Source organism: Mya arenaria, chromosome 13 (genome assembly GCF_026914265.1).
Source record: "Mya arenaria isolate MELC-2E11 chromosome 13, ASM2691426v1".
Classification (NCBI taxonomy): Eukaryota; Metazoa; Mollusca; class Bivalvia; order Myida; family Myidae; genus Mya; species Mya arenaria.
This window is the reverse complement of record NC_069134.1, coordinates 40218678-40245187: the sequence shown is the minus strand read 5'-3', so window position 1 is coordinate 40245187 and position 26510 is coordinate 40218678. Positions and strand designations below refer to the sequence as shown.

At 35.1% G+C, this 26510-nt stretch overlaps 1 protein-coding gene across 12 annotated transcripts in view; it reads right to left on the bottom strand.

Annotated features, from left to right (window-relative positions):
- Positions 1-26510, bottom strand: part of LOC128213364 (focal adhesion kinase 1-like) — a 108259-nt gene that overhangs the window by 60049 nt on the left and 21700 nt on the right. For 6 of the 12 annotated variants that reach the window (XM_052919006.1, XM_052918995.1, XM_052918998.1 and 3 more), the window contains exon 2: positions 8243-8455. In XM_052919006.1, coding sequence (XP_052774966.1) covers positions 8243-8323 — 81 coding nt within the window. In that variant the 5' untranslated portion in view covers positions 8324-8455. Of the gene's footprint in view, positions 1-8242; positions 8456-10206; positions 10322-13392; positions 13410-15520; positions 15747-24933; positions 26175-26510 lie in introns of those variants that run through there. The other 6 variants (XM_052919002.1, XM_052919003.1, XM_052919004.1 and 3 more) reach the window with 6 other exon arrangements.

The following is a 26510-nucleotide window of genomic DNA, read 5'->3' as shown; positions in this document are numbered from 1 at the left end:
GTTTTCAGAGAATATGACCTTGACCTCAATACTGATCTTGGGCCTTCTGTGTAACATGATTATTGTCCTTATCTTTAGTCAGAGTGATTCCATTCATTCAATTAACCGATTAATTTTAAAAGCTAATCAAAAGACAAAAATCATGATATATCACTCTTAAACTCAAGTTGAATTTAAGTTTTAAATTAAGTACAGCCCCTTGACAATATAGCATTTATATGCATGTGTCAGGGGAGACAACTCTTCTACCAATGAAGTTGCAGGTTAAAATGAAATACTCTTCAATAACCCTGTATTGTCAATTGTCTCTGTTACGGCGAGTGGTTTGAGTGACTGTTTTGAAATTTATAGTGATGCAGCGGACAGAGTTCAAATCGAGTTTGCACAAGAATACTTTTTCTTCCGGAAAATATTGGTAAATGTGTCTGTGCATATTTCTGCATTTGTTCCTTCTTGAATAAATGAAACTACCTCATTCATTATTCATGATTACAAGATTTTCCTTGCCAAATCGCCAACAGTATACAACAAAGCATAGCTGGTTCCAACATAATATACTAGTTCTGTCTGGACATCACAAAAATTTAGCATACAGAATGAGGAAGACTCTGGACATTGGAGTATAGACTTCCCAATTTCGTGTTTCTATTATTCAGCAGCTGTAGCAGTCAATGCCAAAGATTTATCTACCAATGTCTAGAAATTTCAGATATGTTTTTTTTTCAGAAAATAATTATGTTCTCCCTTCAGAATCTATAAATAACAGAATATAATTATATTTGAAACAGATATTTCAATAACAGATTTTAAAAATAGTATCATTATGCAACATAAAGTTCCAAAACTTCCTGAAATAACCTGATATACTGACATCTGGGATCAAAGATTGTATTCTGCAATGCAGTTTGGTTCAAAGGGAAGTTTTCTATGCAGCTGTGGATCAAGAATGTGTCAAGAGTTACAAAATATTGGCATATGATCAGTTGAATAGTTTAAGCAGTTAATTTTTCTTATCTATTTCAGGATTTAGTCTGATTAATAAAAGGGAGATAACTTAGCTACAGCTAGCTTTGAGTTACTCATCATGAGATGACAGATGCAAATTATTGCCTATAATACCTATCAGAATCTCCCAAGGATAGAATTATGCATGTGGAAATAAATTATCAGGTTTTAATATTACATGTCCTGACTGTTATTGATCCCTCTGCCAAATCTTTATCCAACTGATTTTGCAGATTTCTGGACAATACTAGTATTACATTTTTTCTCCGTTTTGAATCTACATGTATATCTAAATGTCAACATTAATCTCACTATTTGATTGGTCTAGAGTTGGTTTACAGCAATCACGTGGAGGGAGTGTATAATCCATACACCCATTGTTATTTCAAAGCTTAATAATTTTTTACAAATTTTAATTTTTTAATCGTCATAATTTTAGTAACTTCCTACGCGGGTGTATATCTCATTCATCCCTAGCTACTACCAGCACAAGTTATGATACTATCTACTTTCCTCTATTGACTCATTGGTGTTCAAAATTATATTTTGTCTAATGGGTTGACAGTGTTTTTTCGGCAGTTCGTGTTTTTAATCAGGTTTATCGGTAAATTTAAACAAAAGTTGGATGAGTAGACAAAATAAAATCTCGAACACTAGCTAACTAAACTATTTTAGTATGTATTAACCAAAATAAAACAGAAATGCAACTGTATCATATTAAAACCATTTATTTTTGGTAAATACATAGGAATAAATTTGAACTGTTACTTAAAGCAAATGTTGAACTTCTTGACGTTTTTTTCAAAAACACATGTGCATTTTTCTAACAATTTCAAAGCACACGCTCCTACCTCCCTCCCAAGACACAGAACAGACACATTACTTCACTTTGACGTCACAGGGAGCCTGTCAGAGATTCAAACCGTGGTAGAACTATGATTGATAGCAAGATTCTTTGCATCAGGCCAAACAAAAAATAATGTTGTAATTCCAGTTACAGACCAAGTCCCATCTTGGCCTAAATTGTTAACATTTTTCAAAATATACTTATCCAAAGAATGCGGCACCATTATAAGTACATTTTTAGGTGATACAATTTACATGTGTTGTGTGACTTTCTTGGTTAATGTCAAAATAATATGTACATTAGTGAACAATACAACAATATACAAACTTTGTACATAATCTCCATCTCGTTAATCATGTTATCATCTTAAACAAAGTTCTGAACAATCTGCCAAAATTTTTGTTTGGCCTGAGTATGTCTGTCAGAAATGCATGCTATATCATATATCAGCGGCCTTCTATGTAAAAACCTAACATTTCTCATCTAAACAGTTCATAATCAGGTATTTTTCATCTCTTACAAGAATACAGAAATAAAACACTTTTATCGGAAAGCTGAGAAAATAAACAACAAACTTTCATCACCAGATTGTTTTGATTTCTTACTGGGAGAAAGGGTAGCAACTATGTAAGAGCATAATTCACATTTAAGGCCACAGATAAAATTGTTGTTTTGATTTCTTACTGGGAGAAAGGGTAGCAACTATGTAAGAGCATAATTCACATTTAAGGCCACAGATAAAATTGTATGTTTTGGGTGGGTAGTTTGGTGGTGTGTTTGTTTGTTTTTTAGTTTCAGACCTTTTAAAGCTGCACTCTCACAGATCGACCAATTTGACAAAAAAAAATTTTTGTCTCAGAATCAGCTGATTTGGGAATATAACAAAAGAACAGACCTCAATTGTATCAAACCTGCAGAAAAATGCAATTTCCATAAGAGTGTTTTGCAACGCTTTTAGCCATTAAACATCAATTTCCAATTATAAATATTAAATCTTGAGATCTGATCCTTTGTCAGCAGTCTTATATTACTGGTTTTCAGACATCTAGCGAAATTTTGGCTTATTCCAAGAAATTTTTATAAATTTGTCAAAACAGCCAATCTGTGAGAGTGCAGCTTTAAAGCCCTATTAATGAAAATCTGTATATGACCACTTCGGGTTCTAAAGAGCTTTCGAATCACAGGTAATTCTGTGGGTCTGTTCTGAAATTTTAAGGCCAAACAAACTATGATTTCATGATTTATGAATGAGCTCGGCCACTGTAAGACAATTACTGAACATTTATCAAAATGATAACACTTCGTTCTAATTTAAAATCTTAGTGAAAGGGGCAATGTGATGTCATGTCATTGTTGGTGGTGTGTAATCTTATTTATACTCGCACTCATTGCGAGTGCTCCGTTAAGATTGTTAGTCATTTTAGGTTTTTGGAGCATAGTGCACAGACAGTAACCCTGGTTAGAGCTACCCTAATTCTTTAACGTGCACCAGTGTAAAGCACTGTCACACGGGACCCCCATGTAACGTTCCTCCCGGAAGACGATCAGAATTTATTTATGATGTGGCGGGGAATGGAACCTGGATTGACAGTGTGTTAAATTACCACTAAACCACGGATCCAGCATTGGAATCCCCTTCTGGGGTAATTCACATAGTCCTTACTGAGACCCAGTGATCAAAATTTGCACATTTTCTAAAACTCTGGATTTTATATAGCAAAATGGGTATTTTTTTTATGCCAAATACTTGAGTAAGAATTTAGTATATTCATTCAAAGACTAAAAAAAATGTCACCCCAGCACTCAATGTTTCTAACAAGCTATCTGAGTTGCCAATACCATTGAGTTGGTGTTGAAGCTTATAATTACATTATTGATGGATAACACACTTCTGGACTTTAATGGACACCAATCGGCAACACTCCAAAAATGAAACGCTGGCTTTCTGCAAGATAGTTGTACCTCATTACAGAAATAGATGGCATTACAACAGCCTTGCCCTTAGCCATCGAGATATATTATTGAAAGGTTAAACCTTAAACCTCTTGTATGAAAGTCATCCAAGGACAAAGAAAAAAGTCTGAAGCCCTGGACAGGTGTTGAAGCCAGCTGCCAATATCTGCCCCCTTGTCCATCAAATGGTCATCAGAGAGAGCAGTGACTCTCATCAGACAATTACTGGACATTTACTTCTGCCAATCATCAATGCATATATTTTCTGAAGTCCATCAATTCAAACTTAATTCCTCCACCAGCGACTGGGAAACCCATTTGATTTACGATATTTGTGCATAGAAATGAAGAAATCTCACATAGAATTTGCAACAGATGCAATCAACCTCACATTAATTTTTGTGAAGTTTGATGCATTTTGAGTCTGGATGCTTAACACAATTAACTATTGTAAATTAAGATTTTCTCAACAATACAAAAGATTTGGACTGCAGCACTGAGGTGCTGAAAAGCAACACAATGTCTAACACAGAACCATTTAAATAAACATTTAGAGCAACTTTTTGTGCACGTTTTTTAATCAAGATTAGATGGGGTTTTTTTTATAAAAAAATGGCCTTAGATTTTGTCTCATGATGTGATATTTTCTCATCAGGAAAATACCTCCCAAATCCCTCCTCCAACCTCACCCCCCAACCCAGCCATCTCAATGTAATCTTTCAGATCAGATAAATGTTGTAACTGCCTTAAAAAGCAGAGAAAATGACATTCACTAGTGTTTGCATATTTGTGTGGGCAGATGACAATTGCAGAATTATCATATTTTCTGTTCATTAATTTTATCCACGGTAAATCAATTTTGACGAATGCCAAAAAAACATCAAATAAGTCCAATTTTGATGATCTACAAAAAATAAAGGGTAACTAGACCTGCGGCCTACGTTACACGCTCAGTCTTTTATCTGTAGATTGCCGAAATTGACCTCTACAATATACACTGTTTTTTTTTTCTCTTACTGTTTTGGGAAATTGCGGGAATTACAATTTTGCCTAGAAATGAACAATAATGTTTCATGAAGAGAAAGAAAGACAAAAGGAAGTCATAGGGTTTGTTTCTAATACATCAACTCTTTCATACAAAAATATTTTGGATCAAAAAAACAAAAAGAGTTTTAAACAAGAGGGCCATGATGGCCCTGTATCGCTCACCTGTAGCTTTGCTAAATAAAGTGAACATTCTGACCTATTATCATAAAGATCCAATGAAAAGTATGGCCCCTAGAGGCCACTCTTTTAATTGTCCCACTGACCTAGTTTTTTACCCCACATGACCCTATCAGTAGGCAATGCTTTAAACCAAATATTTAAGACCTAGTCCTTGTGGCTTCAGACAAGAAAATTTTAAAGTTTTTTCCTATATAAGCCTATGTAAAACTTGTGACACCCAGGGTGAGGCCTCTTTTCACCACAGGTGCACAAATTGAACAATCTTGGTAGCGGGCCACTAGGTTATGCCACATATAAAATGCCAATGTCTTGTTGGTTTAGACAAGAAGTTTTTTGTTCTATATAAGCCTATGCAAAACTTGTGACTTGACCTATATTTTTCTAGAGATGATCATTCTGACCAAGTTGAATTGAGTTAAGCCTAAAATTGTGACCTTTATTGTGTTCACAAGGTTTTTCTACTAATTGACCTAGTGACCTAGTTTTTGACCTGGGTTGACCCAATATGGAACTTGACCTAGCTTATGTTAAGATGATCATTCTGACCAAGTTTCATTAAGATAAGGCTAAAATTGTGACCTCTATTGTGTTCACAAGGTTTTTCTAATAATTGACCTAGTGACCTAGTTATTGACTGCGTATGACCCAATATCGAACTTGACCCAGATTTTATAGAGATGATCATTCTGACCAAGTTGCATTAAGATTAGCCTAAAATTGTGACCTCTATTGTGTTCACAAGGTTTTTGTACTAATTGACCTTGTGACCTAGTTATTGACCGCGGATGACCCAATATCGAACTTGACCTAGATTTTATAGAGATGATCATTCTGACCAAGTTGCATTGAGATTAGGCTAAAATTGTGACCTCTATTGTGTTCACAAGGTTTTTGTACTAATTGACCTAGTGACCTAGTTATTGACCGTGAATGACCCAATATCAAACTTGACCTACATTTTACAGCGATGATCATTCTGACCAATTTGCATTGAGATTAGGCTAAAATTGTGACCTCTATTGTGTTCACAAGGTTTTTCTACTAATTGACCTAGTGACCTAGTTATTGACCGCGGATGACCCAATATCGAACTTGACCTAGATTTTATAGAGATGATCATTCTGACCAAGTTGCATTGAGATTAGGCTAAAATTGTGACCTCTAATGTGTTCACAAGGTATTTCTACTAATTGACCTACTGACCTAGTTGTTGACCGCGGATGACCCAATATCGAACTTGACCTAGATTTTATAGAGATGATCATTCTGACCAAGTTGCATTGAGATTAGGCTAAAATTGTGACCTCTATTGTGTTCACAAGGTTTTTCTACTAATTGACCTAGTGACCTAATTATTGACCGCGGATGACCCAATATCGAACTTGACCTAGATTTTATAGAGATGACCATTCTGACCAAGTTGCATTGAGATTAGGCTAAAATTGTGACCTCTATTGTGTTCACAAGGTTTTTCTACTAATTGACCTAGTGACCTAGTTTTTGACCCCAGATGACCCAATATCGAACTTGACCTAGATTTTATAGAGATGATCAGTCTGACCAAGTTTCATAAAGATTAGGTCAAAATTGTGACCTCTATTGTGTTCACAAGCAATTGTGAATGGACGGACGGACGGACGGACGGACGACGGACGAAGAGTGATCACAAAAGCTCACCTTGTCACTACGTGACAGGTGAGCTAAAAATCAAAACATAAATTTTGGATTTTTTTTCACATTTGGGAAAAAAGTATATGTTTTTGCAATGCCAGTGTGACCCAAGTTGGTCAGAATAAAACAGGCGATCAAGAATAAATAAAAGAGCGACTCAGACAAAACTGTTTGCAAGGTTCGGCTTGTACAGCCGCCAATGTTCGGCTGCCATGGAAACTCCATAGCTCCAAATAATTATATTGTTTAAAGAATTCCATAAGTTTTATTAAAGCAATGCTACAAAAAGATCATAACAAGACCAAATAATTATATCTTGAAGACTAACCACATGCTTCCGGAACAATAAAACACCACTTCGAAGCTATGCAATACCCCCCCCCCCCCCAACAGTATTCACAGAAGTTCACCAATCGAAAAACAACATCATGGAAATGTTTGCAACAAAGGAACAATGCTCTAAATAAGTTGTACAGGCACATCAATAAAAGAGAAAGAGATTCAATCATCCTCTTGCTAACAATACTAGAAGATAAGCTAAATATGTGATGATCAGGGTAGTCAAGAAAGGTTTGTTTGTTGGTTTAAGGGGGGGAAACATGTGGAGCCAAGTTTCTATACTCTTGGAGAAAATTAACATCATAAGAACAAATGATCTGTGAGAACATAAATAAACAATAAAATGTGCCAGCTCCAAAATTAGATTTAATTCACTGTTACAACTCCCTACTCATGCATTCCAGAGTCTCTTGCAACATGTATACCAAGTTTCAATTGCATTTTCTGAACGGTTTTAGAGCTATGACTAAAGAATCAAGTTTTTGCACTACGACAACAACCCAGCCCCAACGACAACAACCCGGAACCAACAACAATCACCAGGCACTGACGACAACAACCTGAGGCACCAACGACAACCCCGGCACCAACAACAACAACCGGACACCAACGACACCAAGGCCATGACAATACCTTGACATGTCCGAAAACAGACAAGCTTAATAAGAGACAAAAAACAACTCTTGATCAACGAGGCCGTGGCTCATGAAAATATGTAAGGAACTAACACACTCAATGGTGATAGTGCTACCGTTAGTTTCAGGAAGATCTGTCTTGAAATGTAGAAGTAGATCATTAATACAATGAAAACTATATGAACAATCCCTGAGTAGGCAAAAACTACCCTGTTTAGATGCAAAAGGCAAGGGCCTTGAGACAACAATGAACAATGCCACAAACACTAAGCATGTTACAGACCACATTGTGAGAATAAAATGATAGTAAGTATAGTAAGCCTTGTTTGGTCAAAATGTTTTGACTTACAAATTAGCTAGTCACACAAAATACAGTGGTTGAAATTAGCACAAGCCTGCAAGTCCTGCACTGCTAAATTGTTTTCCAGGCTTGCTCAAATTCCGGATCTGATACAGCAGGGCTTGTTGAAATTTGTTGATGGCAAGCAGTGTTATAAGGATTGGGACTTGTTTATCCTACAGTCTGATTTCAATGACTGAAAATATGTTCAGGTATTTCACTCACCTTAACGTCTGTAGCATCGCCATATTTCACCATGTTGAACCCCCCGTTGGGTAGGTGCACTTTCAAAATGGACCGGTCCATTAGGAATTTCTTGATCTTGGAGTCAAAGGTTGATATTGACTCTAGGTCAAGGTCACTGTCTATCACAAAATCAGCACAAGTGTCACATTCACCATCTTGGATGAGCTTCCATAGTTTGCTCCATCGGGCTACCTGAAATGAGAAAGATGAATCTAAATGTTAAATTATGGCTATTAACATACAAGATAACAGGCACTCGCTACACATATGCATTCTAATCCTCTGCCTACATATAACTTCTGAAATCTTTCGAACTGCAATAAAAAACACACACAAAAAAAAACGAATACTTCCAAACGTATAATTCCAAACAGAAAATTAAGATGCCAAAAATGTGAATTTTTACATACAGTTTGAGAGCACTTTGTAATGGTGAGAATATGATAGATTGTACAAAGAGTACCGTATTATATCATGCATAGGACGCACTTTTTACCCCCAATTCTCGTCTTAAAAATTGCCTGCGTCCTTTCTATGCTATTAGAATTTCATCTGTTTTTTTCCAAGTCCATTTCAGGTCGTAAATATCGGACCGGGGAAGAACGCAGTAATAGTAAGTATCTGTACTGCGTCACCGAAGAGAACAACTGACATAGGTAAAATCACGCAAGTTAACACACGCAGAAATATATTGAATGTTTACTTTAAAATGATTTATTGAGAAATAAATTGAAAACAAACATGAGTGTCTACTTTTTTACAAAAGGGACGCTACTCACAAAAACTCAATGTGAGTCAGCATTTAACTGGAGTGAGTTATAACGGCAACGGAAAATCGGGAAAGGAGGTAAATATCAAATAATCGTTGTTCATGATTTTAATGTTTCTATATTTTACAAAACATTTTGTTGTATGTTAGTTTAAAAAAAAATAATAAAGAAATGTGCATAACACAAAGTAGCATTATTGTCACTATCAAATCTGTTCAAATGTGCGAAGGTGTGAAAAACACCCGCTGTGTGTCATTAGAAAAACATCAATAGAACGAACTATTGCGATGGTAATACCGTATGGTTGTTTGTTCGCACTTTACCCGTCGTGCCTTCCGCTGGCAAGGATAATTACCGACACGCATTAATTATGCCTGACATGCTTTATTCCGCGCAGCGACAAGCCTTATCAAAACAATCATCAGTTTTGACAATACACAGTTTTGCAACGGTTGACTGTCATTCAGAATGCATGTCGGAACTATTGCAACGGTTGCAACGGTTGACTGTCAGTCAGAAGGCGTGTCGGGACTATTACAGCATTTGTATAAGTCTTATAATGTTCTCAAAATGTCAAGACTTATATCATTGTTGTGTACACTAATTAAATTACCGAAATGCTAAATTACCGAAATACGACGATAATTATCGAAATACTCAAGACAGTTATCGAAATATGCCTTATATACATTTTTTTTTTTTTACTTCAATATATGTTATAAATACTTGACCAACCTCGATTTTTCGGCTCCGATTTTGACATTTTTTCGCTGCATCCTATCTTATATATTAAGTGTTTTTACCCGTTTTTTCAACTATTTTTTTGCCTGCGTCCTATCTATGCTAGCGTCCTATACATGATATAATACGGTATATTTATGAAAAAGAAAAAAAATCAATAAATTTCACATTTTTTGGCATTGTAATTTTTAGATGGGAACTATACCATAAAAAAACAATTAACTTTGAAAATCTGTTGCCAATGCTCTGTCAGCCCTACTTCAAGCTTCGCCACTGATTACAGACATAATAAAAGAACATAATTTGCCAAATTTATATAAACTTCCAGCAGCAGTGAAATGGACAAGTACACCATCATCTGTTTATTCTTTAAAAGTTTGTCCATCTGAAATATTAACAGTTTAAGGTACATAGCTATGGCAATATAATTACCTTCATTCTTTGTATTATATTCATAATGAATGTTCTTTTCAAGAGTTTATAAACTCAGATGACTTTCCAGGATATGAATCACTACTATGAAATATATGAGTTCTAGAATTATTGTAACAACAATCCCATTAAAAGTATCATCCGTAATAAAGAAAAGCTATTGATGTCTGTGTAGTGAATTAAAACACATATATTTTTTATTTAATCCACTTTGTCCATCACTGATGTGACTCAAGTCCTAAGTCCACTTTTACTGACATGAGTATCAAGGAAATAAATTCAAATACATCGGAGGGAAGGAAACATGAGAACAATATTCATTCTCCTCTCAAGCATTTTGAACTGACCTGACCATAAAATGTCAAAGGTTTTCTGGCATATGTGGAAGAAATTATGAGCACTCATTACTACAAATGATGTTTATATTTGCAGCAAATGTTCACCTTCAAAAAATATCTGACATGATTTATAAAGATTAAGCTAAATGAAAACCAAGCCACCACCAAGCAAACGAGCTGAGCCACCGCCAAGCAACATCAATGTCAATTCAAACATCAATGCCAAGTAAACGCCAATGCCAAGCATTAACCCCATGTCAAGCAAACCCCAATGCAAAGTGAGCGCAAATGCCAATGCATGGAGCCAAGGACAATGCGTGGAGCAAAGGACAATGCCAAGCAAACCCCAATGCCAAGCAAATCCCAATGCCAAGCAAACCCCAATGCCAAGCAAACCCCAATACCAAGCAAATCCCAATACCAAGCAAAGCCCAATACCAAGCAAAGCCCAATACCAAGCAAATCCCAATACCAAGCAAAGCCCAATACCAAGCAAATCCCAATACCAAGCAAATCCCAATGCCAAGCAAATCCCAATACCAAGCAAATCCCAATGCCAAGCAAATCCCCATACCAAGCAAAGCCCAATACCAAGCAAATCCCAATGCCAAGCAAACCCCAATGCCAAGCAAATCCCAATACCAAGCAAATCCCAATACCAAGCAAACACCAATGCCAAGCAAACCCCAATACCAAGCAAAGCCCAATTCCAAGCAAATCCCAATGCCAAGCAAAGCCCAATACCAAGCAAACACCAATGCCAAGCAAACCCCAATACCAAGCAAAGCCCAATACCAAGCAAATCCCAATGCCAAGCAAAGCCCAATACCAAGCAAACCCCAATGCCAAGCAAATCCCAATACCAAGCAAAGCCCAATACCAAGCAAATCCCAATACCAAGCAAATCCCAATGCCAAGCAAACCCCAATGCCAAGCAAACCCCAATGCCAAGCAAACCCCAATGCCAAGCAAATCCCAATGCCAAGCAAACCCCAATGCCAAGCAAAGCCCAATACCAAGCAAATCCCAATACCAAGCAAACCCCAATGCCAAGCAAAGCCCAATACCAAGCAAATCCCAATACCAAGCAAATCCCAATACCAAGCAAATCCCAATGCCAAGCAAACCCCAATGCCAAGCAAACCCCAATGCCAAGCAAACCCCAATGCCATGAGCAAACCAAAATGCCAAGCAACCCCCAATGCCTTGAGCAAACCCCAATCCCAAGTAAATGCCAATGCCTAGCAAACACCAATGCCTTCAGCAAACCCTAATGCCGAGTAAATGCCAATGCCTAGCAAACCCAAATGCCAAGTAAACACCATTGCCAAGCAAATCCCAATGCCAGGCAAACAACAATGCCAAGCAAACACCAATGCCAAGTAAACCAAAAAGCCAAGTTAACCCAAATGCCTAGCACGCAATTGATGCTAACACTCTTATGATCCTTAGGTTATTTTTGCAGTATGTATATGAACAAAACTGCAACTGCACATTGACTCTTGCAATATGTTTACCAAGTTCCATGTGAATATCTCCAACTGATTAGTTTATAAATGCCAAGGGATTAAAGTTATTGCACCCCACCCAAGAATTTGACATCAACGCATGCTTCTCTTGGCAGTGTGCCCTCTTCCCCAGGATGACCCCAAATAGGTAGTAAACATGTCAGGGGGAGGGGGGTTTCTAGTTCTCTCTCAGGAAACCACATGGCTCATTTTAGTCCCAAATGGTGCATTTTGGTAAACCCTCACTGCCATCCCCACCCCCTGAAACTTCTACTGCTATTGCTGCTGACTCAGTGGTTTATGATATCAATATCTGACAAATAGATGAGCTAAAAGTATCTGGCTACCACAGATTCAGACAAAAAAGATTATTGTTCCACTGTTTTCTTTCCATTGTTCTAGAAAATGAATGCTTCGTAATTCAATATGAAACATGTGGCAAGCAGTTTCTTATACAGTCAAGGTCATCAGAAATATCAGTTTTCATATTCATCAGAATATTTAGAATTCATACTATTGTCGTCATTGTCATCATCATCATCATCATCATATCATCATCATCATCAGCAGCAGCATTATCATCATCGTTATCATCATCACTATCACCGAAATTGTCATCGTCGTCGTCATCATCATCATAATCATCATCATCATCATCATCATCATCATCATCATCATCATCGTCATCAAAATCATCATCATCAATGTCATCATAAAAATATCTAGAACATCATTTCTACAAACAAATCATATTCAAGATCGTTGTTTTATCCTCTGTATCAAAATTTCATGACGATAATGGTGATTATGATGTCAGCTGACCACAAAGAGGACAATGTATGATCATAATGAAAACAATATGAAGGCTTTGATGACAATTACCACCCATGATGGTGACCACAAGTGGATGCCGAATGGCGCCAATGATCATAATGACAACATTGTTAAAGGATTGATAACAATGATCACCATGGTAACAATGCTTTTTGTCTTTTTAAAAGTTGAAAAAGGAGTACAACCAGAAAATTATTATTTCCGGAATAAGGAAAAATTCCTCAGGCAACATGACTGTGTACCAAGTTCCATTTGAATATTTTGGAGACATTTTTTTTAACTATGGTCAAAGTTCATTCTTTTATATACCAAAGATGAAACCAACAACAACAGCACCAAGGAATTGTCACAATGCCTTCATTTTATCTTGGGAAAAAACTCAGCTAAAAATGCTTGTTTTCTGAATTCTATACAGAATTTTTTTTCTTTGATTTTTAATTCTGGATATTCAGGTAACAAGAAACAGTCTACTTAGAACAATACTGACAGCAGGAAAAAATTCTTACCTGGCAAATATCAAAACAAGTGAACTTAATCTCAACTCTTAAGAACTTTCAGGAGCTCTTAATGAACTCCCACAAAAATAATATGTCCAATTAACAGGTAAACATAGGCGAGAATTACAGAAAACAATACATCTAACACCAGTAATTTCTAAGCACTTGAGGAATTACTTGAGGATATGAAAGATGGCTTATTTGCACCTCCTTTGGGACAAAAATGAATAATAAGAATGAGAGAAATGGTTAGGGGGAGGGTCGGGTGGAATATTGTTGGCAATGCTGAGAAAAAGTGTCCAGTCATGCAGTATGCATAGATGTTCATGTGAAAATCATGGAATTAGAACTGATGATTTGATAACTAACCAATGAACTTAATATTACTCAAATTTTGGGCTCATTTATAATTTTAGCTTAAAGTTATGTTTAGAAAATTACTGTTTTAATATGAAAAGATGAAACCAGTCGTCAAATTTGAATGAACAAGCCAAAAACCTTGATAAACTGTACCTGTGGTTTTGAACATTGTAACAAACCTGGCTATGTAATTATCTTAAATTTGAACATTTAATTTAACCCAGCAGGCATTTCCCTATATAATGCTGATGTATGCCAGATAATGTGCTTATTATGTAAATTTCATCAAGATTCCACAGTATCTCTGTATTAAATGAAATCTCTAGCAGTATAGGATTCTTGGTAAATTGGAGGTTTTCTCTTAATACTTTTCAGTGACTTTCTTGGTCAACAAATTGAGGATCTCTGGTAAATACACTTCTACACTCAATGACAGTTTATTTAAAGGGTCCCTGCAGGGCCTCATTTCAATAAAACATCTTAGCCATAAACCTCATGCTGTTAAAGAGTGCTTGGTGACACTCATAAAGTTACAGGCAGAATTCATACCATAAATGTCCTTACAATATTTTTATTGAAACTCATTGAATGCCAAAAATGGGGTTAATACGCCTGGAAAGTAATGATCTTAAGCCATATATGATTTTCAATGAAACAAGGCCCTAAGAGGATTGCACAAGAAGTTCAAAATGGGAGTCCATCGCTTCAAAATTGTGTCAGAGTTGAGTCACTCAGGTTTTCTGTGTCAGAGATATTCCTGGAAATCTAGTGTATATTTTCGTTCTACATGGCCACATCATTCCAACCAAACAATACTGGTATTCTAGAAATGTTCTGAAGACTTTCATCTACAAAGTTATCTTGCTTGTACATTCACTTGATAAGCAGATATTTGTATGATCTTGATTTCAAAGCAAAACAGTAATATTAATCACTTTCTAGAAATGCCATCTGAACTCTGACGCAAATTTTCCTCACACTTTTTCCAGAAATACATAAATATTCTGGCACCTCAAATAAACATCTGATATCAAACTGTATATTCTAAGATTTATACCAAAAACAGTGGCAAAAATAAAAAGTTCAAAATATAAAAACCGTACACTTTTTCTGCAAAATTCTTTTTTACTCCTTTCTTTCATTTTTTTAATTACAACATAAGATATTATTTCCTTTATGACAAAAATTCCAAATCACTGATTTAACGACAAATTTACATAAATAAACCTTGTCCGAATCTTGTCCACTATCAAAATGACACAAAAATACAATTAAACCTTATGTATGGTCAACAACCAAATATCTGACCGATGATTCAACCACTGACTTTGTTTTTGTGGGAAGAAGAATATTTACATACATGTATATTACTCATGTACATCATCCACCAACTTCCCATTTATTAGGCATGGGCCATTAACGAATGTGGTTAGTTTTAAACCACCTGTCAGGTTTAATGTCGGTTCTACCCACAGAGAAGCTTTTAAAATCAATCCCGAAATTTGATTTTATTGATCAAATTCATGAACATGTGAGATTAACATCAATTCGTATTTTTTTTAAAAGTGGATTAGATCTGAGCATCCATCAAAAAGTACTTAACTATTAAGAACTCATAAATAACAATATACTTAAGATTATAGTAATTAGTTTTAGTTACATTTGCCAACTCAAATTTGTCAGAGCATTCATTTATGTGTTGTTTTCTCTCTCTCGTTCAGGTAAATAGTTGATCGATATACATAATACAGTAAATATAAGCAGATGAAATACTTACATTTTATATTTACACATCCATTGCACACACTTTCATTGTTTAAATGTTTTACCTTGATTGAAAACAAGAATTCTTGGCATATTTTCAACTTAACCACATTTTATATGTCACAAAATAGCAACAGAAATATGAGGCAGTGTAGAATATAGTACAGTGTATTATAATAGCCACGTTTTATCCAATATTATGCTAATTATTTACGAATAAAACACCAGTGTCAGAGCAAAATAAATCCGCGGGCTTAACCGTGTTTTCATCTTTCATGGTTCATAAAATATCAAAATTTGGTCACATTCATTTACGAAATATTTTCTACCTACAGAAAATAAGTGTAGTAGGGCATTCACGTTGCTGCACTATAAATCAAGGTGCAATAAACAAACAGTAATAGCTGTCAAAGTTGTGTATTTCTCTTTGTTAGAGGTTGGCAAATGTTGTGATATACTACTACTCAAGACAAAAAACATTTTGAGGTAGCACTGATTCTTACAAACTTATTCTCTTTAATGAGCCATGCCAACTGAATCATTGGAAAATGATCAGAACTAGAATTAATGGACCGGAAATCAACAATCTTGTCCGAAATTGTCAGGACTCACTCTAAACTTGAAAACCTGAACCCCCCAACCCCACCACCCAACCCCCGATTGCCCCAATCCTCCATCCAACCCTACCCCAACCCCTATCACCTAGCTACTAGGTAAAAAAAAAGAAATCCTTGACATATGTAATACAGCTGACATTCTTATGGCAAAAGTTCAGTTCTTAATCCACATGAGCCTGTAAAAAAATTTCCCTCTCTATTGCTACCCTGATCTTGAAATAATTTGTTCAGAATTTCAAACAATGCACCAGAAATAAAAAAAGTTTTGTCCCAAATTGTCAGGACACATCAAAGACCTTCACCCCTCAACCTCCCACTCCCCCATCCAAATTCAAAGACACAAAGACAAGTTTCATATAGCTGTCAATCTTATGACTTCACATCAGTCTATATTCGACTATAATAACATACAACACAAGGGAGACAACTGCAATATGTACACCAAGTTCTTGGCATATTTTTTCTGCTGAAAAAATACAGTATTGGCTAAAGACCTGACAATTTCCCAGCAGTGTTGAAGGATTCATGTCTAGCTGTGGTCAGCCTGCCAAAACATGAAACGAATATGAGCCATGAGAAGAAATGAAACTCCAGGCATCTCTGATCAGATCTGTAGATTAATGCCCATATTTTTATTGCTAAAATATTCCCTCCCCAGCCTCCCCCCCCCCCCCATTTTTCTCATAAATAGCAAGCAATTGTCTTGGGGAAGAAAAAATGAAGGCTAGAGCCCATTAGAACCCATGGCATACTGATAGATTCAGAGAAAGTTGTGCTTTCTAAAACAGGGATGTGATTGACCTGGCAGCTGAAGGGCTAGAACCATTTGGCCAATGGTTTGGGGATGTTTAAGGCCAATCAGTTCAACAGGGTAAAGCAGACCCTGCCATGGAAGCAAAACTTGCTTTTTAGAAGCACTTTTGAAGGCTCTCCTCAATTCAAATTTGAAATGAACTTCGGTGTATAAAGCAGTAACCAAAAGCAACCAGTTATTTTTTTATTTTTTTTGGGGGGGGGGGGGAGGAGGGGGAGGTGGGGTCCGTAACTGGAACCGTTAGATCCCCTTGAAATTCACAAATCCACGAACAAATCACATTTCTGAAATATCACTGTGGAGGCTCAAACACCATCTCTCTGATAACCCAGTACTCAGACTTTTTAAGCAGTCACCTAAGCTCAAGACTAACAGTAATAAACAATTTTCAGACATTATAAGAACAATACATGCTACAAAATCATTATTCTTCTAGTCTGGTTCATTTTATTCCGATAATCATGTGAATTTAAACTATTCTGTCAAGAACATTGTAAACAACAATACCATTGGTAACATTCTACAATAATTATTTAAAGGGGCTCGTATGATAAAATAGCGGAAAAAAAGAAGAAAATTGTCGAAGACTGACATAAACTTGGCATCGATGTGAACAATGCATTTAAACATACTTTATATATACTGAAGTACCACATAGTTTACAATTTATTTAAGATTAGCAGCTAGTTCGTATTTTTCCATTAAAAAAGATTACTGGGTATGTCTACCAGGTAGAATTCATTCCTTATGCGTGATTGGCTAGTCGGTGTTATCACGTGATATTACCGAGGTAGGTGTATAGCTTAATTATGTCACCCAATTAGAGTAAGCCGTCGTGGCTCAGTGGATACGACGCTGGAGTGCAATTTTGGCGACACAAGTTCTAACCTGGTCTCTGACACAATTTTTTTTTTTTTACATTTTGGTACTTTTTTTTACAATTATGATATCAAAGCGTAACACATTCTATTAGATAATTGTCCTGAGATTTATTACAGAAAAATACTTTTTTTGGTGCCAATCTGGTGTACAGTCTCTTTAACTCAAGAAGGCTCTGACATTAAGCAGTAAACAGAAACTAAAAATTGGCATTATTCAATTCACAAACTCTCATAATTATTTAATATTATTTGTCACACAGTATATGACTAGAAAACGAAAGAGTATTAAAAATTTGAGGGGGATACACCCTCATTGTTAGAGACTTTCCTCATTCTAAACAGACTAACAATCAATACTTCAAATTTAAGTTTCAGTTTCGAAATCAAATTAATTACGTATCTTTCATAGTAAATAAGCATAGCCTTGTTTTGTACCTTCAGATGTCATTTAAAGGCAACTATCCTTAAATTTGTTTTCTATTTTTATCTTATGAAAGAAGTGCTGGGCTGGTATCCTATATTGGACTCAATTGGATCTATTGATGATGATGTAGCTAATCGGATTACTTGTGACAATTAAACTGACCAACATAGTATATGAATTCTATGATGTAATACAGTAAGTTAAACTTAAGTTGAAAATTGAATACCAACCCCGGATCTTATAACCAGTTATGGGGTGTGAGACACCCTAGCTCTTTTGTATGGAAAAAACAAAAACAAAATCAGTTTAGGAAAAAAATCTCACAGTACTTTTTCTAACATTTTAGGAAGGAGTAAAATATCATAGAAGTAAATATATCACTAAGAAACATCATTAAATGATGAGTGTGATTCTCAATTTTTATGAAATTTAGGAGAAGAAAAAAATCACGTTTTTTATATAGATGAAGCCACAAAACTTTTGTGTGGTTAAGGTTACACATCTTGTCGACAGGTTTCTTGATGTTTTTTAAAAAAAAAAATTTTTTTACTAGGCTTTATGTTTAAAGAACGTCATGTCATCATTTGGGAATGGCATTCAAGTAATTTTTAGCATAAAGCATTTTAAACTACAATTATAAGCACACAATTTTTTTCTTTGGGAATCGATCAACAGACTTTGAAATTAAGGTTGGGTGGGGCCTCAGGTAGGGTGGGGTAACCTGAACCATTTTAAGTGGGTTTTTTTTTTGCCCTATACAGATGATGAGAATAAAACTTGGGAACAATCACATCAATAGTGCAATAAAAGAGAATAATTAACTTGGTACATCATAAAACATATTTCTTACATGTCTTATACCTGTATGATATTTCAAAGAAACATAAAATTCCATAGTTCTGAGAAAAACAATTTTGTTATTGGTGGAATTCTTTTTGCCTGTTAATATAATGTTGCAAATCTGTATGAAACTGTGGGAAAGACAAGAAATATGTTTTTTTACGCCTATGAAAAAGTAATGATGAATATTAGAACCATACTTCAGTTTATGTGTTATAATAAGCAGTGGAAGATTTGAACAGAGGAATGGCAAATGTTTGACAGAGGAGAAATATTGCTGGAATCTTTAACTATAAACTGAAAGTATTCAGCATATCATTCACATGATAAATTATTTAGTTCCAAAGACTGTAGAAAAATCTAAAGAAATAGAATTAAAGGCACAAGTTACATGACAGTGAAATCTTAGTATCAAAGTTTCCAATCTCTTTAAAGGGACTAGGCACCAGATGGAATCTTGACCAACAAAATAAAAGTATTCAGCATCATTCACATAATTAATTATTTTTTTCCAAAGACTGTAGAAAAATTTAAAGAAAAATAAGGCACAAGTGAATCTTAGTATCAGTCTCCACTTTCTTTAAAGGGACTAGACACCAGATGATACAATTGCAAGAATATTTTTTTTTGCATAATATTACATAAAATTTACATTGTTGTGTATTATGCAATAAATCATACTTATTTAATTGTATCACATCACTTACGTCACAGTTTTTGTGCATTTTTACAATATGAAAATTTCTGGGGTTGTTTTCCACATAAATCCCAGTAAATGATAATTTATGATTTGAACTGGGAAACCATTTATGATTATGCTCTATTTCTGGATGGGGAAACTCAGCTCAGACATCAACATGATTGTTGCAGTTTTTCTTAAATAAATCAAGTAAAATGAGATTTTATCAGCCTCCTACTTGCTCGCATTGACAATTCAAGGCTTGTTTAAAAGAAATGCTGTGTTTGCCGATTTTTGGACCATCTGGTGTCTAGTCCCTTTAAGGTCGTGCGAAAAGAGCATTTTTTTCAGTCTCAATTGGGGAATCACACAGTAGGCAATCAGGTCGCCATGGTAATCATTAGATTCCAATCTTGATGAAAATAAATTGCTGTCAAAAACAATTATACCTTATATTGGAATTGAGAAAGCATTCAATATAAATAATATGGAAAATAATTCAGAGAAATTATCTGGGCAAATTATAATTTGGCAAAAATGAAAAATATTTGTTTTCTTTGTTTGGCCATATTTAAAGGGTTGGGTGGGTAGGTGTTGGTGTTTTTTACATCCTTAAAAGACCAAAATAATTATAGGTTGATGCAAAAAATTGTTGTTGTTTTTTTTTTAGTGAATTGTTATGTTTAACTCATTTTGCATCAAAGAATACTGCCCCTTTAATTCTATAATGAAAAATGAAAATAAAATGACCACCTGACAAGCTAATAAAATGTTTTAATATTTAGAGTCAGGTAAGGCCAAGCAGACAATTCATCCATTATGACATTAATACAAAACATAAATTATTCTACTGGTATATTTATAAGATGATAAATTTGAATTTTAAAACAGTTTTCACAGAGAGCTATTTTAAAATAGCCATTCATATATTATTTAAGAAATAAATTATATTAAAATTAAATATTTCATCATAGTTAAAAATTTATTACCAATAAATATTGAGTTATTACCTCCCTTTAATAAACGTAGCATCACTATAGTGTTATTAAAATGTAATTCATGCAAAAAAATGGTTTAAAAATTGGTTTAAAAAATGGTTTAAATTAATATGAAATAAGCATAAAAATAATCTTGATGTTAATTTCTTAAATGCACTAACTAGCGTAGCCATACAAATAGAAGCAAAAATGACTGGTAAAATGTCTGAAAATCCTTTGTTTCCAAATTATCTCAACTTCCAGTGGGGAAGCAATTGTTTCTGAGTTACAGCCAACACAGCATGTCAGAGTGTGATAAGGTTATGTGATAAGGCAGGGACTCTTTCCCCAAGGGTGACATTTCATTGTCCCCAGGGGGTGGGGAAAGGGTGTTTCTTGAAGTTTGCAATTAGGTTAGACAAAGGGAGGGACAATGCCAATAATACCATCTAATTAGCTTACAGTTATTTTCCCATGGTTAAAAATCAAGTCTGTACTGGAATTTTCTTGGTGTTAGTTTTTTTGTTGCCATATGTTCACTTTCATCCTTTTTTTCATTGACGCAATTTTATTGATATCAAGCTTTAGCTGAATGGCTAAAAATTCTCTAAAATCCAAAAACACCAACCAAGTCAGCCTGATGTTGCATAATTTTGCAAGTTTTCATACTAGGCCCTTAATCATACACATAATATTTATATATCTGAGTTTTCTGACAATTTCTGCAATGTCTAAATTAAAGAACATAAAAAAGGGTAAATTCCATCTGACTTTACTAAATAGCTATTAAGGAAAATCTGATGTAATATTTAATCCATTATTTACTTCAAGGTATGCCAGAAAAAATCCATTATAATTTCTGGTATAATTAAAACACGTTCTGGAAAGTTCACAGTCCTCCACAGTGGGGCTAAAGTGAGTCAGTGCGAGAATTTCTGAGAAACACCCTCCTGTTTTTGATGAGTTTACCATGTAAAAGAACTTACTCAGTCCTCTCTGCATGATAATCACATCATTTTGAAACCTGTGCCAATGAGTATTTCATGAAAATGAATGAGCTGTTCATATTGTCACCTTAGGCCTAAAAAACAACAACATTTGGTTCCGGTTACCTGACCCTACCTACTGAATAGGCGCCGACCCTTTCGTTTTTATAGTCAGTTTGAAAAAAAATGATGAAAAAGTAAAAAAAAATACAAAAAAAAAATTCTTTTTTTTTTTTTTTGCTTTTCAATATGTAGTTTAAAAGCTTAATTGCTTATATAGAAGATAACTTTAACACCATTCTCCAATGATGAAAATGACATTCTTATATAAAGCCTAATAAAAAATAAATAAAAAAAAGCCTACCTACCCTACCTATTTTTGAAAAGGATGTAACCCTGACAAATTTTTTTTAGGCCTTAGAGCAAGAACTCAATATCTGCTTTTATCTATAAATGCAGTTATTGCACTAGGGTGATATTACACTATGATGCCTATTGTGTTCTGGTATTATCTGTACTGAGCTTGGCACCTTGGTTCAATAGTTCACACATATGTAGTTAATCTAGGACTGTCAATGTTATTATCTTATTACATCATAATTTCTGTCATCCCGTTTGGAGATAGAATTTGGTTTAGATGAAATATATACTTCTTTAAAATAAGATAATGCAGATAATAACAAATTTGATGCAGAGCAAAAACGCCAAAACTGGTCTGTTTGTGTTATTCAAAAAGGGGAATGACTTTACAAATATTAAAGCCAGAGTTATTGGCCTCCAGTGCATTTTCACCAATTATGGGGAAGACACTTTCGCCCATTTATTTCAGTTTTTGGGAAAAATTCTCAGAGTAATTTTTCAAACATTTTGGGAACATATGGAGAAAATATCAATGAAGCTGAAAATATATCACTCAGTAACATTACTTAATAAATCGTGAGATTCTCATTACAGTATAACATTTTTTATTGTATTTTTTTTTTTGGGGGGGGGGGGGGGAATAAAAATTTCAGAAGCTTTTTTGAGAATGGGGAATTTCAGAGGATATTTAGGGAAAAACAACAGGGTCTGACCCTTGGGGTAGTAACCGGCTATCTGCTCTGGCAATGAAGAGTAAAATAAGGCCATGGCCTTGAACAACAGCTGTGCATCATCCATATTGTCTCTCACAGGCAACATGTTTGCCAAGTTTTATGTGAATTTGTTATGTTCTTTTAGCTCTGGCCAAAGCTATGACAAAAACTCAACTTTTGTTTCCCTGAACACAGCCAAGCTAAAAAACCATTATTACGTAATATTCTGTACCGCCTTCCCTCAGATCCAGCAACCCCAGGGTACAAAAAATGAACATTCCAGCTTCTCCAGAATAATTTGCTATGTAAATGTGCAGCCTTGCACTTGCTGTGAAAATCCGCAATGTGTGCTTTGTTCATTAATATCTTGTGGGAAGTTTTTGCATTAATTTCAGCATAATGAAGTGGTTGTCATAGAAATAGAGTTAATTGGATGCTATCAAAAATGATGAAGAATGGTCTTTATTCGAAGATCATATCATTTATATGTAACTGAGAGACTCAGGCATATGAGCTAGTGATGGTATAATCTAGCTTGAAATTTGGCCTAACAATGCTCCTGAGCCCCATTTAAAAGAGTGGTTGAATAGCATTTTGCATTATAGTCTGACTTTATGCAAAGATCATATCATATATATGTAACTGAGAGAGTCAGGCACAATTGACAAGTGATGGTATAATGAAGCTTCGAATTTGGCCTGATAATGCTCCTGAGCCCCATTTAAAAGATTGCTGAAATATCATTTGGCATTTACAGCCTGGTGTAATAACATTTGGCTTGAGGAAGTATGCACAAGCCCAATTTAACGTTTGGTGTAATAGCATTTGGCCTCACAAGTGCAAGAGGCTTATTTACAGCCTGGTGTAATAACATTTGGCTTGAGGAATGTATGCACAAGCCCAGTTTAACATTTGGTGTAATAGCATTTGGCCTCACAAGTGCAAGAGGCTTATTTACAGCCTGATGTAATAGCATTTGGCTTGAGGAATGTATGCACAAGCCCAGTTTAACGTTTGGTGTAATAGCATTTGGCCTCACAAGTGCAAGAGGCTTATTTACAGCCTGGTGTAATAGCATTTGGCTTGAGGAATGTATGCACAAGCCCAGTTTAAAGTTTGGTGTAATAGCATTTGGCCTCACAAGTGCAAGAGGCTTATTTACAGCCTGGTGTAATAGCATTTGGCTTGAGGAATGTATGCACAAGCCCAGTTTAAAGTTTGGTGTAATAGCATTTGGCCTCACAAGTGCAAGAGGGCCTAGCTATTTAAATCCTGGTCTTAATAGCATAAGGCATTTGGCCTCACAAATGCACAAGGTGTAATATCGTTTGCCATTTGGTCTCACAACTGCTCCAGCCTCATTTAAATGCTTCATGGAGAATTAACATTTGACATCTCAAATGTGCCAGGTGTGATATAGCATTTGTCAGCCTCATCTAAAAGTTTGGTATAATATAGCATTTGACATCACAAACAGACTGAGCCACATTTATAGGCTTTGTATTACAGTGCATCAGCTCACCATTTAAAAGCTTAACATAATATCATAAAGAAATAAACAGTCATGCTGTTTGTTATACTCAAAAGCCCTTCAATTCACTTAATAAAAGTCTATTATAGATACAATACCAATTGGAATTCCCTCAAATATAACATATACCTTATACACCTGACTGTTTCTCATAAACAAGAGCAAACACAAATGCACAAGGCGCTGTGGGGCAAACACAAATGCTTAGGCACTGAGAGCAAACACAAACGCTCAAGGACACAGCAGAGAAAATCTAATAGCTCAACGCACCGCAGAGCATTCACAAATGCTCAAGGGCAATGCGGAGCAAACACAAACGCTCAAGGACGTCGGGGAGCAAAGACATTTGCTCAATGGACATAACTCAACAATTAATAATAAAGCCAGAGTAATGGGCCTTGCATGTACAAAGCAACATGTGTACCAAGTATCATTTGACTGTCTTAAATGGTTTGAGAGTACGTGTGTTAAAAATTGGTTAAAGATTTTGCACAACGACAAGGCAAACACTTTAAAAGCTATGACAAAAATGTTTTTTTGAATCACAGTCCAGCTAAAAATCAGCAAAGAAATTAAAGAGCTGTAAAGTTAAGTAAAAACTTACCATAGTTACCTGATCCCTGTTGGGATGAACTGCTAATACCATCCCCTGATACATGGCTGTCACTTTGTTTGTACCAGTAATATACTTTCTTTTAAACCAAGAAACAACAATCACAACAGGTACCTCCAGCCTATTTCTTCAAAAACTGAGATAATTCCAGAAGTAACATTCATATATAATGAATTGTCTTTTCAGGCCTAATTCTTTTTCTTCAAAGATAATATTATTCCGGTAGTGATATATTCACAATTGGCTGTTTTCCTCTTTCTAATAATTAAAGGAAGTTATATATATCTACTTCCTCAAAGGCAAGAATAATTTCCAGTGGTAATAAGAATCACAGTCCTTGACCCTTGTAACCCCTTTGTCCACCCTGGTCAGCCTCACATGAGCTGCCTGATTATGAAGTCTGAAGTACACATACACTTGAATACTCAAACAATCTCATCCTGCCATATCTTTCATTATTATAACAACAGGATGACAATTTTATATATCAGTCACAGATTACTCTGAGTGTCTATCCTCTTTTACAATGCTGTTTCATTGAACACAAGCTGATCTGACCAAATCCTCAAGTCCATAATAAATCACCTTTCCTCTGTCCTTTTTTTCAACAAAATCCAATACAGTGACACCTCCGATATTATTTCCTCATTGATTTCCTTTAAAAATTGCTAATTAATTTCTGTAACACAACACAATAATTCATTTATATTCCCTACAGCACAGTATTAATTTAGCAAGCTGCTTTTCATGGAATCATCAAAATTTGCAAAATCAACACAATAAAACACCTACACTTACAAACAATGAACAAAATAACGTCATTACAATAATACTCCCATCAATTCCATTGCCAGTCATATCAAAGTTCTCAGTAAGCACTTAGTACCACTAGTCAGGATCATCGTTAAACAACAATTGTTCCCTCAGTCTGTCTCCCCAACAGGCTGTTAAGTTACCTAATCAATAAAACCAATTGTAGGAGTATGTGGAATCACCAGCTGCTGATATTTGGAATTCTAATCAAGTAATCCTGACAACAAAAGTGCTCATTTCTGCTCATTAATATTCCATACAATTCTGCCGAATGGGCATTTACTGGGTTCTCATGAATATTTAAAAAACATAAAAAAACCTGCACATGTTTCACTCACTAAAATCTGCTTTTAAGCAAAAATATTCATGTCAACAAATGCACAAAAATAATGCTTTTGCTGCAATTTCTGAAATTAATGTAATAAGGCTTCCATAAAAAGATTTTTGATGTAAAAACAAATTTTCTTTTAATGTAAAAAATATTTTCTGGAAATTTCATATTAATTTTTATATGACAAATATCATACACCGAGTAGATAAAAAAAAAAATCCTTGTGCGATTCCCAGAACAATTTCATATAATTATATTATTTGTAGCTATTTTCAACTATTCCAGCAAAAAAAAATCCTAACATTTAGAACAGTCACTGACTGACATTATGACGCCAAGAAAGAAAACAGAACAATGCCAAGTAATTGTTGTATGCAATCATTAATATTCATGAATCATTGTTGTATTGCGCAATCTTTACAAT